The sequence below is a fragment of the Engystomops pustulosus genome, chromosome 5, assembly GCF_040894005.1.
Source record: "Engystomops pustulosus chromosome 5, aEngPut4.maternal, whole genome shotgun sequence".
NCBI lineage: Eukaryota > Metazoa > Chordata > Amphibia > Anura > Leptodactylidae > Engystomops > Engystomops pustulosus.
In genome coordinates, this window is record NC_092415.1 from 155,225,048 (window position 1) to 155,238,838 (window position 13,791).

Sequence of the window (13,791 nt, forward strand, 5' to 3'; positions counted from 1 at the left end):
ATATTAGCTTAATGTTGTACTGGGCCTACCTGTTTTGTCCCCTTGCGAGAGATGCCTTCATTCATTGTTAACATGTCAAACAACACAGTCTTCAAAAGTTTAAGGTTAAACATGCCCAACCTACCTTCTGGTGTACATAGATCACGCACCAAATCATTCTTTATCAGATTCAAGGAATCAAAATTATCAACAAAGAACGTCTTGTCTTTGCTGCCAGCTATATTCACCAACTCTTCCTGCACGGCTTCCTTCACACCAATAGCAAATATGTTTATGCCACCACTTCGGAGATCTGCGGCTGCATCTGCCACCTGGTCTTGAGACTTTCCATCTGTAATGATAATCAAGGACTGGGGAACTTTGTGCGGTCGCTGGCTTTCTGCCGTTACAAACAGGGATTTCATTGATTGTAGAGCTTGTCCAGTGTTGGTGCCACCCCCCAGTTGATCAATTTGTTGTATTGCTGCCTTTAATCCTCTCTGGTTGGTGTACTGATTGATAGTGAATTGTATCTGTGGAGAATCAGAGTATTGTACAACCCCAAAGCGTACTCTGTCTGAGCCAATCTGGAACATGCTTGTTAGTTCTATCATAAAAGTTTTCATGTCATCAAAATCCTCTGGGTATATGCTGCCAGAACCATCCACAAGAAAGTAAATATCAGCTTCTTCTGTATCAGTGCAACCTACAAAATGGAATTTAGAGAATATCATTACATGACACGGCTGGGTAACTATCAACCAAAATATGTTATGTGTATACACAAATGTTTAGAACTGGTCTTCATCAGAAGTTCTGAACCGGGTCCGGGACCAGTTCAACCGACCAGCAGTAACGCCTACAATCGGTGCTAGCAGCAATCATGGGCATTAACTATGTAAATGCTGCCGGCAAGGTCGCGTTGACCCATTGCTAGTTCAGCTTCTGCCAAATCTAGTGGAGTAACGTTCATGGTCGCAGGATGTGCTACCTCGACCAAGCCAGCTGTAATGAGTGGCCTGCGGCTGTCACAGTCCTGTGAGAGCCACAGACCCCTGTAGGAGAGCCCTGCTGCAACTAAGGAGCTGCCAGAGATCTCTGTGCCCCTTTGGGTTTGTGCAGTGCCAGAGCAGGGAGTAATACAGTTCCTGTTCTGTTACTAATGCCAGTAAATATGTAATCTTGATATTCCCACCCCAACATTTTTTTTTAATTATCTTCAATCACTAATGATGAACCGACCATTAATTGTGCCAGAAGAGGGACACAATGTCTACTAAACTAAAAGGAAACACACATCCCAATTCATGCCTCACAATTACCAATTGTTTGACCCATGAACGAGATGGTCTATGGCTAGCACCTCTGTGTCATCAAATTAACATATACCCAGTTAGTTGATACATAAGGTGTCCTAATCTATTAGTGCACAAAGATCTACACCAATTTTGTGTGGTTATTTAAAAAAAAAATTCAATCTAAAAACAAGCAACTTAGAAAAGTGGTTTCAGAAAGATAATCCCCACGGTTAAATGTCAGTGTTTCATGCTATTCAAACATTTTCTTACCATCTTTCAGAGTTCTTATAAGTGCTGGAGCAGCAAATGAATGACTGATAATTTGATTACAAAGACGTTTCTTCAATTTAAGTTCAATATTTGGAAGTTGTAAAAACGAATCCACATTGGTGACATGTTTTCTTGGTGGATGAGATGCTATGATCTTCAGATCCTTTTTGTCAGCTTTTTGAAAGCCAACAGCAAACACTTCAACCCCGGACCGTCGTAACTTGGCTGCCGGCTTTCTGAATTCATCTGCCGACTGGCCGTTAGTCATGACTACTGCAATTTGCTGTACTCCAAGGTCCGCCCTGCCACCATTTCCCTGAGAGAATAATTCTTTCCGCAGAAATCTCAGTGCTTCCCCAGTGTGTGCTGTTCCTCCTCTATACGGCAACTTTGTTATATAGTCCAAAATTTCATATTTCTCATTAAAAGTGTTCAGTTTGAACTCCAAATTAGGATGGTCACTGTACAGAACTAAACCAACCCGTACTTTATTCAAGCCAATGTCCAATGCATTTATGACTTTATGTAGAAACACTCGGGTCAGCTGGAAGTTCACGTCACCAATACTGCTTGATTCATCAATCAGGAAAACGATATCCGCAACAATGGCACTTGAACAAACTGTATTAAAAAAAGGAAGGTTAAAAAAAGGTTCAAAGATAAAGAGCAAGAAAATAGATAACCCATCATATTAGATTTCAAACAAATGAATCACTCTGTATCACTCTGGTAACTGATGTATATTAAACAAAGTACAATACATTTGTCAGAAGTATTTAAGTTGTTGGAGGTTGCCATTTAGTAAGCACCTGGGCCATAGGCTAGCTTTGATAAGACATCATAAGTATATAAATATCCTAAGGCAACACATTTTACCTAAAGGGGTTTGCTTATGAAAGAAAATTCTCAAATTTCAATCCCCTAGTGATGTTTGCACAATAAATATAATTTTTAACCTCTTATTTTACAATTTTACTCAGCTTCATTTCTGTTCTAGCTCCTATCACTCACTAGGCTGGTCAGTATAACATTCCAGATTGTGGGCAGAGACTCTCTAACCAGACACTTCATGATTCCTCTAGTTCTGTGGGCTGACAATATGTTAGATTATCAGGTTACATGTTTATATATAGAGATGAGCGAGCACTAAAATGCTCGGGTGCTCATTATTCGAGACAAACTTTTCCAGATGCTCGAGTGCTCGTCTCGAATAACGAGCCCCATTGAAGTCAATGGGAGACCCGAGCATTTTTTTAATAAAACTGAACAGTAAAAGAACAGTGCAAAAAAAAAATTCCAGATGTTTGCAGATGTTTTACTTGTAAGAACACATTGAAATAACACTATTCTTCACTTTGCAGGTGTTCGCGCGTGTCTCCCGCTAAGTTAGGAGATGTGCACGAACATCTGGAATGTGAAGAATAGTGTTCTTTCAATGTGTTCTGCACTTAAATGCTCCTGTGTTCACTGTTTTTAATGTTTTAATTCTATTCTTCACATTGCAGGTGTGCGCGCGTGTCTCCCGATAGGTTCGGAGATACGCGCGCACAGCTGCAAAGTGAAGAATAGTGTTATTTAAATGTGTTCTGCCCTTAAATGTTCGTGTTTTCACTGTTTTTAATGTTTTAATTCTATTCTTCACTTTGCAGGTGTGCGCGCGTGTCTCCCGATAGGTTCGGAGATACGCGCGCACAGCTGCAAAGTGAAGAATAGTGTTATTTAAATGTGTTCTGCCCTTAAATGTTCGTGTTTTCACTGTTTTTAATGTTTTAATTCTATTCTTCACTTTGCAGGTGTGCGCGCGTGTCTCCCGATAGGTTCGGAGATACGCGCGCACAGCTGCAAAGTGAAGAATAGAATTAAAACATTAAAAACAGTGAACACAGGAGCATTTAAGTGCAGAACACATTGAAAGAACACTATTCTTCACTTTGCTGTGTTCGCGCGTGTCTCCCGCTAAGTTAGGAGATGTGCACAAACATCTGGAATGTGAAGAATAGTGTTCTTTCAATGTGTTCTGCACTTAAATGCTCCTGTGTTCACTGTTTTTAATGTTTTAATTCTATTCTTCACTTTGCAGGTGTGCGCGCGTGTCTCCCGATGGGTTCGGAGATACGCGCGCACAGCTGCAAAGTGAAGAATAGAATTAAAACATTAAAAACAGTGAACACCGGAGCATTTAAGTGCAGAACACATTGAAAGAACACTATTCTTCACATTCCAGATGTTCCGAACATCTCCGAACCTAGCGGGAGACACGCGCGAACACCTGGAAAGTGAAGAATAGTGTTATTTCAATGTGTTCTTACAAGTAAAACATCTGCAAACATGTATAATATTTTTTTTTTACAATAAAAATACTTTTATTCAATTTATTTTATTAATTTACTGCTCGATCTCGAGCCGGCGAGATACTCGTCCGAGTAACGAGCCGGTCCGAGTATGCTAATACTCGACCGAGCAGTATACTCGGACGAGTATACTCGCTCATCTCTATTTATATACACTTTTAATTAGCTTCTGAACATTCTTCTAGAGATGAGACAGATCAGAGATGAAAGAGACGATGAGATGCATATTACACACAATTACATTTTCAGCTCTACTGTATGTTTTGGCTAGTTTTTGCATGTCTTTTTTCTGTCTGCGTCTTTGGTAATTTATCAATATCACTTTTTCATTGTGTTTTCCTTGTGTTTTTCAGATCTCTTTTTTAAAGGCATTTGTTACACATGTCGCAAAAATGTCACACAAATGTCTCAAGTCATTTCTTTCCATTTTCTAAGTTTTTCTTGAGTATGATTTGTTCCGGAGTTTTTTTACTCCAAAAAATGCAGTAAATTTTAGATAAATGTCATTTGCGACATTTAGCACATCTGGAATAGGATCAATGTGTTTTACCAATGGGAAAAAAATGTCCGGCGGACATTTCAAAGTGTCCCCAAAAAGGTGCAAAGACAAAAAATGTCTAAAAAGCTATAGAAAAAACAGGAAGAAAAATAAAGATAAATGACCCCCAGTGTGTGTGTGAGAGAGCTCATCCTGGAAGAGAGAGGCAGAGAGCAGAGAACAGCTCAGTGCAGCGTCAGACAGGAGAGCAATATGTCTGCCGCCCCTAAAAATACAGGATAGGGTCCAGGGGCAACCAAAATTGTGTACACCTGGACTGATAGAGACAGATTGGAATTATATCTGTGAAATGCTGTATTTTTGTTAATAAGAGAATGTGTTATTTTGTTATCCTGAGTACATTTAAGAATCTTGTCTTTGTGGCTTCACCCCTTTAATAATGGGAATATTTATATAATATATTCAAAGCCAGATAAATGGAACCATCACTACTTCTGACCAGACCTGTCAGTAGAGCTGATAGCAACTCCTTAAAGTATATATATATATATATATATATATATATATATATATATATATATATAAGCATTTCTCTAAGTGAATAGCAATTGTAAAATGGTGTCAGATGAGTCAATTAATTGTGTTCTAACAAGTGATGAGAAAAGCTTATTGAAGAGATCCTATTGGCTTCTTTAATGAAATGCATATCACTATACACTATATCTTATGTTATTTGCATTTGTTAGTACGACTGAAATTTACCTGCTGGCACTACTGCCTTCGGAGCAAACTGCAGCATCTTCTGTTGTAAAACAATATTGACCACATCTTGCTGGGTCTTCCTTAGTTCTTGCAAATCTTTTAACCTAAAGACAAATGGTTCAGTTGCAATCTCCTGTAATTCTTTCATTTCTGAATTGCGAATGCCAATTGAGATGGTGGTGACTCCAATTCTCTTCAGTTCCTCTGCATATATGGTTACCAAATCTTCAGATTTGGCTGAGGTAATCACCACTGCAAATTGAGGAGTGCCTTGGTTAATACGGCTTCCACCTTCTTCCACAAAGAAGGTTGTGCGTAAGTACTCCAAGGCTTTCCCTGTGTTTAGTGGACCACCTCTAAAAGAGACAGTTTTTACATGATCCAATACTTCTTGTTTGGTGTTATATGTTTTGAGCAGAAACTCAGTCTGGGCTGCCCCACTGAACTGGGCAAGACCAACACGATACTTATCAATGCCAATATCAAGTTGTCCAATTATCCTTGAAATGAAAAGCTTTATTTGCTGGAAAACAGAACTTCCAATGCTGGAGGAAGAATCCACAAGGAAAACAACATCTGCATAACGTTTTGAGAAAGCTGAAAATGTATAAATGACAAGACATGTTACTATATCTTACTGAAATTCTCAATATCTGCAATTCTTTTATAAACTCATGATAGGTTGAGGACATATGCACACAGAAATTTTTATTTTAAAAAGTCATATCCCATTTTGTTCATTTTATACATATTTTTTCATTAGGCTTTTGATTAACGTTAATGTTAGGGCTTGTAAAAAAAATTGTAGAAAATGAGCAAAACAAAAATTTTTGAAAAATAGCATTTTTTATAGGATGAGAGGGATATATACTAATTCCAAAACAATTAAAGCAACATATGTTAGGAATGATTCCATTCTAACCCAAACAAAATTTGTTAAAAATGCAGTGAAGCTCATTTTTTACTTATCACAAAATACACCAGAAACTTGAAGATCCTTAATTGACAGCTCTTCTCTATTTAGTATAATGCATGGGAGGAGCTTTATCATAGATCGAATAGTTTATACTGTTAGTGTTAAAGCTGGTGACAATAGTTGAGCTTTACCCCTAAATAGAATATCAACTTATACGGTCAAGTATAAGTCATAGTCCTCAGTTGGATCACATTGGCTGATGTTGATTGCCACATAGTTTCATAACTTAAGTTGTACCCCATTTTGAGACAACTCTACCCTTTTTGAGATAAGCCCCTCCTTCTTGTTTTCTTGGTGCCGTTATTAAAAGCAAGTAAACTAGTCCATCACAATACTTTATAGAAATACAGTACTGTATGGGGAAAAAAGATCCTGCTTTTCCCTTCACATTTAAGTAGATCATTTAGAACTTGGTATTAATATGTAAATTATATACAACGGAGACAACCTAAAAATATCAGAATCAACGTTTAAACCTTATTATATGTACCTTTAATGTTTGTGATTATAATAGAGCAGATATTATGAAGAAGACTCTTGGTTACATCTTCAGTAGCATCAAAATTATCTATCGAATGGAAGAATTTTCGGGTTGGCTTGCTTGCCACCTCCTTCAGCTTTGCAATGTCTTTAATATTCGGTCCAGTAACATATAATGTAATTCCCCTGCTTTTTAACTCTCTAGCTGGTTCTTTCATTTCATCAGAAGACTGACCATAGGTGACCAAAACAAGTAGTTGAGCCACATTCTCTGCTGCTCTGCTGCCGGCTGACTCAGTAAAGTAGGTGTTGTTGACATCTTGTAAGGCTCGTCCTGTGTAAGTATTCCCATCTTTATACGATAAACTTTGTATTTTCTCTAAAATTTCACTCTTCAGGGAATACTCATTCAACAAGAAAACTCTGTTTGTTTCATCACTATACTGAGCCAAACCTATGCGGACCTTGTCGATACCAACATCAAGGCTTGAAACCAAGCCATAGAGGAAATCCTTCACATTCTCAAAAGAATCTTCACTGATTTGATTGGAACTTTCTAATAGAAACACAATGTCGGCCTGATTAGCCTTTCTGCAACCTGAAAGAGAGAGAGAAAAGTCATCCATTAATTTACTGCTAAAGTAATGGTGTAATCTAGCTAGAGAATATTATATAGAACAAACTCATGACAAAAATCTGCTTTAGATTTCTAAAACCCTCGAGATTTGCCTTTCTTGTTATACCTTATACCTTATTTTTTCTGTATCATGTTGGCTGTGTATTGTCATATCACACATTTACAGTATACTCCCTATGAACTTTGGACAGGAATGGTTGCATTTTTGGAAAAAGGAATTTGATTCATATCACAGAAATGTATTCGTCCCTATGGAGTCTACAAATTCTGATCTGTGAAGTTCTTGGTGAGAAAACCCAATTTTTTTGAATATTCATGATTGTTTCGTGGACTCCAATGATTTATTGGAGTAGGATTTTAATCTTTTGCATATGTGATCTTTTGGATTGCATCAGTACATTGTTACGTAGAGTTATTCTAGTTTTTCTTTTTTCTCTTTAGCATGTTTTTGGTGCAATGTGCCTATTCCATAGGCTATAAAAAATTAGAGATCTTGTTGGCTGCCAAAGGTTTGCCATATTTATCATAGCAGAGCAGATGCTTGGTGTTACCAAGTTTCTTTCATGGATAGTGAAAAAAGTGCAAATTGCTCCACACAGAAGCCAAAAACAGAAAGGTGAATTGCCATATTTCGGAAAGCAAATATAACCATTAACATACAGTAAATTAGGCACAAAAAACAACCAAATACAGGACAACAGAAAACAAAGAGAAACACTAAGATAAATTTCCCCCTATGTCTTCATTTGTACATAACAAAGTGCCCAGGCTAATGACCTCTGCATAAAGCTGGTATGACACTGGACAGTACCTTAAGTCTTGTTTGGTGCAGGACCATAGCACCTTTGTGTATTGTCTAAAGCAGGGACGGATTACGCTATAAAAAATTGTGCCCTTCCCATTTACTGTCTCTATACATTAGAGAAACTAAGTTACTTGGGAAAAAACAGATCCCTAAAATCCACTTTCAGTTCAGAATTTAAAGACCTTCAAAGGTCCTGGATGGGCTCTTTTACACATGTCTGTTGAGCACCAGCACATGATGATCTCATGGCTGAAAGTTCCTCTCCTTCTTATCTATATAGCAGGGCAGTAAGAAATTTGGTGGGTGGTTTAGGTAGCTGTGAGCACATTGGCAGCCTAGGACTCTTGGACTAATGCCTAAACTGCTAATCAACTAATGAGAATATTGCATTACTTTATTTCTATTGTTAGCACTCGTTTATGTGAATTTAAATAACGTGTTGCCTTGTATTTACTACACAGTATGAAACCATATTTATATCATTCATGCTCTTTATTTTTTTATGCCGAGTTTGTTTAACACTGCCGCCCCCTCGTTGACTTCTTATTCATTTCTTATACCAGAGATGACTCATCCTTAGGATGTATGATGTGATCAGTGGTGACCCAACACTCTTGGTCATCAAAACTTATAAAATGGACTTAGCCAGAACCAGGAGGCTCTATTCACTGTTAAGCAGTAACACCACGAGAGTTCAACTCATCTCCAATGGTGCAGGACAGATGTTAAGACCCCAAAATCAAATGCTAATAAGCTATCCTGTAGATAGGTTTACGAGTTACAAAAGGAGCCAGACACTCCCTTTAATTTTAATTTGGCATCATAAATTCAGAAGTTGAAATTCTGTTGCGTACTTTGAAAAAATTTTAAGAAAGAGATGTATCTACATCGTACAGTCGGCTGAGCTCTGTAGTCCTTCACTTTAGAAAATATATGTTCTATACATTTATTTTACCAGTCATTCACCTACAGTATTTTTTGATCCTGAAAGCAAATTTATAGAGCTTTTATGGTGCACATTAAGCTTTGATCTTTCTTTATTATACTTTGGTGGATATGCGTGTTGAAGCTATTCTTGACTATATCATACATTCAGCATCTTGCTAATCTGAAACATATGCTACATTTTCAGTAATTTCCTTTCAGATGGTTGCGATCAAGGAATATATACAGTTGAAATGAAAGAAAGGCTAAAGATGTGTCTCTTATGTCAACCCACAGGCTGTAAATAAAAAGATAAGGAGATGAAAAGATTGTACCTTGAGCAATGTTCCCGATCTTTCTAGTGGCCTCTTCCACTGTGGTGCAAAGGACCTGTAGCATATTTTGGGAAATACCCTGTAAAGCCGTAAAGTCAGCCACATTATAAACATGTCTGTCATCTGGATCGCTGGCTATTTCATTGAGCTCAGTTAAGAGGGCCTCCTTTATACCAATAGCATATAACGTGATTCCTGAATCTTTAACTCTGGTTGCTGGTTCCTTGATGTTGTCTTGGGATTGACCATCGGTTATAACAACTGCTATCTGTGGGACTCCATCTTTTGCTCTTCCTCCTGCACTTTCTGTAAAGTGATTGTCCAGCATGAACTGGAGACTTTGACCAGTTTTTGTACCCCCGCCTTTATATTTTAGATTTTGTATATACTGGAGAACATCCTCCTTCTTGTCATAAGAGTTTAAGAAGAATTCTGTACGTGGTTCATCACTGTACTGAATAAGTCCAATGCGAATGTTGTCTTGACCAACATCAAAGCCATTTATTAAGGTATATAAGAAGTCCTGCATGCTTTTAAAGTTGTCTGTACCAATGCTCCAGGATCCATCAACCAGGAAAACGATGTCTGCAACATTTGCTTCTTTGCACACTGAAAAGAAAAACATATACTGCAGCTAAATAAAGAGCATATAGAAGAAGTAGGCATTTTGCAGTAAATAAAAATTACAGGCAGTTTTTGGTTTAAGTACAAGATAGGTTCTATGGGGGTTAGTTATCATACACTGGCGCTCAGAGGCTGGCTGCGCAACATTTCAGGTCTATGCCAGGTCTTACCTAGAAATATTCAAACCCACAAACTTTCTCCTTTTAAAGTTCAATTGCTATGACGTCATGCCCCTCACCCCCTTCACGCCCCCTATAGGTTTGTTCTTAAAGAGTAACTGTAAAGTTTATTTCTTTTCTTTTAAATAGCTCTTGGGAACAACTGTGACTATCATATTTGTTACCTTTATTCAGCAGTTGCTTTGCTATACCCATCAAATTATCTCAATGCTGCAGTAGCTGCTTCCTCTGTCTGTGCTGACAAGCCCTGTTAGTCCGTCCTATAAACAAACCCTATTTTTTCATGGGGAGGGAGGGATTGCTGCTCCTTGCTCACAGAGGAGGAGGTCATGTGACAGTGCTCTCTCTGTGTATGTAGCAGAGCTGAGTGTGTTCAGGACTGTGTATACAGATGTCTCCTGCTCAGAATAGTGAGGTACAAGATCTCCCCTGCTCCCTATCAGTACTTCCACCCCACTGTGATTCTACTGAACTTTCTCTGTCTCTCTCTGTACCTCAAGCTGCTCCCCTCCCACACCTTGTCATCAGCAGTATTAGCTCTCTGCAGATAAGCTGTTAACCCTAAGCGCTCACAGAGCACACACTATACACTTCATGTACTAATGATTTCTACAACTTATTACATGTTTCCTGCTCCTACATGTGATGAGAGCTTCCAGGCTAGTCAATATTTACATCATGTATGTGCACTGTGGATGGATTTAATGTTAAATTACTTTGAGAGAGAACACATAGCATCATGGGATATGTGGGCAGCTTGAGCCTCAGCCTCTGCTTGAGGGCATAAACTGACAGACATTAGTCTCCGCCCACTTCACCTCTGGTGAGAAAGATTTTTGTCAAACACTTTCAGAACAGAAAATGCCATAACGTTGGAAAGAAATGGGTGAGCGGCACAATAGGGACATTGTTCTGTTTGTTTTTAAAGAGGGAATCACATATAATAGTTTGGGGAAATCATTATAACTTTCCATTTAAGCTTTAGAGGAAATCTACCATTTAAAAAAGTAAAAAGCATGTACAGCTTTTCAGCTACACTCCTCTTGTTTTTGACCCCTGCATTGTCCTTTGCTAATCTTGACATGCCTGGATCACCGAGAAAAGAAACTTATAATTAGCAGCACGGATCGTGGGTACAAGATGTCTGAAGTTTTCGGGCAGCTAATTATCCATCGAACATGGGGAGCAAGGCATCTGTCATGCAGGAGGTGTGGGAGAGGGAGGTGCCAGGGGTGTGCATAAATATCAGACTGGAGCATTGAACATCTTGTCCCCGGACTCTGTGCTGCTAATTATACGTTTTTATAAACTCGTCCACAAATACCACCATTAACATTGGTTACCAGGGGCATTTGAATTAATGTGGCATGTGCCAGCACCGTTCACAGGTGTTATTGTCGGGGGTTTTGAGCTAAACCAGAACCCGAACTTCTGACTAAAATTTAGGTTTGTCTTCATAGACCCGAACTCGCAATGTTCACCAATGACCCGAACTTTGCAATTTGGGTCTTCTCAACACTGTGATGTCACCCAAAGTACAAGTTATATACAATACTTTTATTTAATTTTACTATTAAAGAGTACATGTATGCATGACACCAGAGATGTAACTTTAATCCCTTACCGACATGTGACGTATCTGTACGTCGCATGGTGATTAAGGATGCATGGAGCTGGCGGACGGGTTGATTGGCACTGGCACTGCCATCTTGGATCCAGCCAGAACCCCGTCATCATCATTGGTGCGCATTGGCCAGTTGCTGTAACAGCCACAACCCTACCATAGGGTTATGTGGCTGTCACAGCAGGATCTGTAAAGGAGACTGCTGTTAGCATGCTATACTGTAGTGTTACAGTATATTGCATAAGTGATCAGACCACCTACGGTTAAAATACCCTAGTGCAGTGCTAGCAAACCTTTAAGAGACCAAGTCCCTGTCCACATCTCCGTACTCCTCCTGCAGTTCCAGGCAGCCAAGGATGGTATCTTTAAAATATCACTAAACATAGCATGTATAGCCCTGGACTACAGCAGGAGGTCTTGAGTGCTGTCTGGTAAACTCTGTGCTGGGGTGATGACCTAATTGGCTATCCGTTCTATGAGTTCACCAGCACAGCTCCCAAAAGGTTTCTGGGGAGTCTTGTTCAACTTGGGAATCTGTATCACGGTGGGGCTCTGGTAATGCTCCCCAAAGCCCTTCTGTCTAATTAGCATAATTTTACATTTTGAATTTTAGAAGGAAGAGGCCATGAATAACATGTTTGATCAAAAGTAATTGTTATATTGATCATGGATTATAATTAGTATATGATCGGAATGATTGTGATAAACAGCACGTAGGGCCCCTGTGCAGATGCACATAGCTCTTCCCCTGCACAGTATGTAGCACAATTTATCATTTGATTCTTTTTCTTAAACAAACTGTAACAGTGATTTAGATTAGAGATTATTTATACATAATTATAATGATTTTCTTGTGATGTATTTTGTGCAGGGCAATGATTAATTAGCTTTCTTGTCTTAAGTATGTGATCATAAGGAATGGAAATGGTGAAGAGTTACATGTTTTGGAAATTGCTCAAGGCCATTACAAACCTTTGAACTTTAGAGAAAAAACCTTTCTATGAAGTAGAGAAAGCCGAGTTAATAAAGACTGATAGAGATGATCTGGACTCGCTCATATTGTGGTTCATAAAGCAAACATACAACTTGTCCCACTTCAGTTTTATATTTGCCTTCATAAAATGACCTGCCTGTTTGTTTCTGATCTTTAGAGCCATCTGTAAATATTCATTAATGGAAACATTATAAGCAAAGTCACATCACGATCCGTGCAATTATCTTCTCGGGACAGTTCTCACATAAAAATGACAACTTGGCCAAACAGCAGTCATGTCTTTTACTAATTATGAGGATGAGGGTAAGTATCACTTATTGTTTTCACTAACAAAAGGACAGAGTGTAATATTTCCCATAATGGAAATAATAACTAGGAATTGCTGATCCACAGGAGGAGGAGCACCTAAATTGTGCCTGCTAAATTGTCAATGTTAATATATTTATTTAAAAATAATTATTATTTAAAAATTAACCCCCAAAGACTCTGATGGATACATCATATTTCCCAACTAAAGCTTTTATATGGAATTATCAATGTTATCAATGCATGTTTAACTAATACTGCATGTACTAATCACTGGATACTAATGAAGAAACATATTGGGGCACATTTACTATGGGCCGTGCACCAGTTTTCTGTCTGAATTTGCATGTTTTTTTAGGTGCACACTTGCTTGCACAGGTATTTAAGAAGTGTCTTCTGCTCTAGTCTTCACATGACACAAATTTCTGCACTGAAGGGGGCGCTCCAGTGCACAGTTGGACCATGGGCAAGATTTAACATGCAAAGTCAGACAGAATTGTGTTGCCTGTCCTATGTTAAAGATGCATCAAAAAAAAGTGGTGCAGTCTGTCTGAGCTGGGCAGGGGGCACCAGATTCATTAAGAACGTGTACCAGAAATCCTGAATCTGGTGCATTCTGCAATATACACAGACAAACTACACATAGTACAGTTTACACTGTTCTTAGTAAATGTGCCCCATTGTACTGCAGCTTTGAAACGTGTGTGGAAATGCTACACATGCAATTTTAAATAGGATAAATTGGTGT

At 38.5% G+C, this 13,791-nt stretch overlaps 1 protein-coding gene across 1 annotated transcript in view; it reads right to left on the minus strand.

Annotated features, from left to right (window-relative positions):
- LOC140133383 (collagen alpha-4(VI) chain-like) overlaps positions 1 to 13,791 on the minus strand; it is a 169,007-nt gene that overhangs the window by 111,381 nt on the left and 43,835 nt on the right. The window contains exons 5-9 of the mRNA XM_072153496.1: positions 9,317 to 9,925; positions 6,626 to 7,213; positions 5,160 to 5,756; positions 1,548 to 2,168; positions 125 to 685 (exon numbers count right to left, since the gene is read on the minus strand). Coding sequence (XP_072009597.1) covers positions 125 to 685; positions 1,548 to 2,168; positions 5,160 to 5,756; positions 6,626 to 7,213; positions 9,317 to 9,925 — 2,976 coding nt within the window. The remainder of the gene's footprint in view (positions 1 to 124; positions 686 to 1,547; positions 2,169 to 5,159; positions 5,757 to 6,625; positions 7,214 to 9,316; positions 9,926 to 13,791) is intronic.